The 1,111-nt window shown below is 65.8% G+C and overlaps 1 protein-coding gene across 1 annotated transcript in view; it reads right to left on the reverse strand.

Moving 5' to 3' along the window:
* Positions 1-1,111, reverse strand: part of THBS3 (thrombospondin 3) — an 8,437-nt gene that overhangs the window by 3,324 nt on the left and 4,002 nt on the right. Inside the window, exons 10-13 of the mRNA XM_009648453.1 lie at positions 905-1,015; positions 682-789; positions 290-449; positions 90-208 (exon numbers count right to left, since the gene is read on the reverse strand). Coding sequence (XP_009646748.1) covers positions 90-208; positions 290-449; positions 682-789; positions 905-1,015 — 498 coding nt within the window. The remainder of the gene's footprint in view (positions 1-89; positions 209-289; positions 450-681; positions 790-904; positions 1,016-1,111) is intronic.

The following is a 1,111-nucleotide window of genomic DNA, read 5'->3' on the forward strand; positions in this document are numbered from 1 at the left end:
GGACCCCCACCACCCCCCCCACCACTGGGCAGGGTCCTGCACCCCCCAGGCACCCTGCCCCGGCCCGCGCTGCCTGGCCCCGGCCATACCTGAGTGGGGTTGCTCATTTCAGGGCAACTGTCACAGGCGTCCCCGACGCCGTCCTCGTCCCGGTCGGTCTGCAGAGGGTTGGGCACCTTGGGGCAGTTATCCAGCATGTTGGGAATGCCTGCAAGGACAGCGCTGGGTGGATGCCCTCACCCCCCAGCCTGGGGGGACAGCACGCAGCCCAGCCCCGAGAGCCGCTCACCGTCCCCATCGATGTCGTTATCGCAAGCGTCCCCCTCGCCGTTGCTGTCCGTGTCCCTCTGGTCGTTATTGGGCACGTTGGGGCAGTTGTCGCAGGCGTCCCCGAAGGAGTCAGTGTCTGAGTTCTGCTGGTCCTTGTTGGGGAAGAGCCGGCAGTTGTCCTGCAGGGAAGGGGACAGGGATGCTCACACTGGGGGAGGTGACAAGAGGCCACAGTCCCACCCAGGTCAGGGTGGGAGGACATCTCCACTACTCCGCGTGAGACCATCCCAGAGCCTGCTGATCCCCAGGAGAAGCATTTTGAGGGCGTCAGCGCCAAGCCAAAGGGAGAAGCCCTTTGCCCAGCACAGCCCCCAGAGCCACAGGCACGTCCCGCCAGCCCAGCACAGCCACCTCCACGTTCTTGATGCCGTCACCGTCGGCGTCATCGTCACACTGGTCCCCAATGCCGTCGTTGTCGGCATCCTCCTGCCCCGAATTCGGTGTCAGGCGGCAGTTGTCCTGCAGGCACAGGCAGCGTTAGGAGACAAGGTCTGAAGCGCAGCCCTGCCATGGGCTCCCCGAGCCCCAGCACCCCCTGCCCGAGGATGCTGCCCTTCCTCCCCGGGACACCCACCTGCTTGCAGTGCTTGTTATTGTCGATGCAGGGCAGGGGCTCGTCGGGGTAGCCATCGAGGTCTGTGTCTTGCCCACACACGTTGCCGTTGCCGGCCCAGCCCACGTTGCACTGAAGAAAGAAGAAATCAGGGGCTGGGAAGCAGGGAAGGGCCCTGGCAGGAGCAGCTGCTGCCCCTGCCCTGCGCCCCCCCCAGCTTCGCCATCC

The sequence above is a fragment of the Egretta garzetta genome, unplaced genomic scaffold (genome assembly GCF_000687185.1).
Source record: "Egretta garzetta isolate BGI_Z169 unplaced genomic scaffold, ASM68718v1 scaffold141, whole genome shotgun sequence".
NCBI lineage: Eukaryota > Metazoa > Chordata > Aves > Pelecaniformes > Ardeidae > Egretta > Egretta garzetta.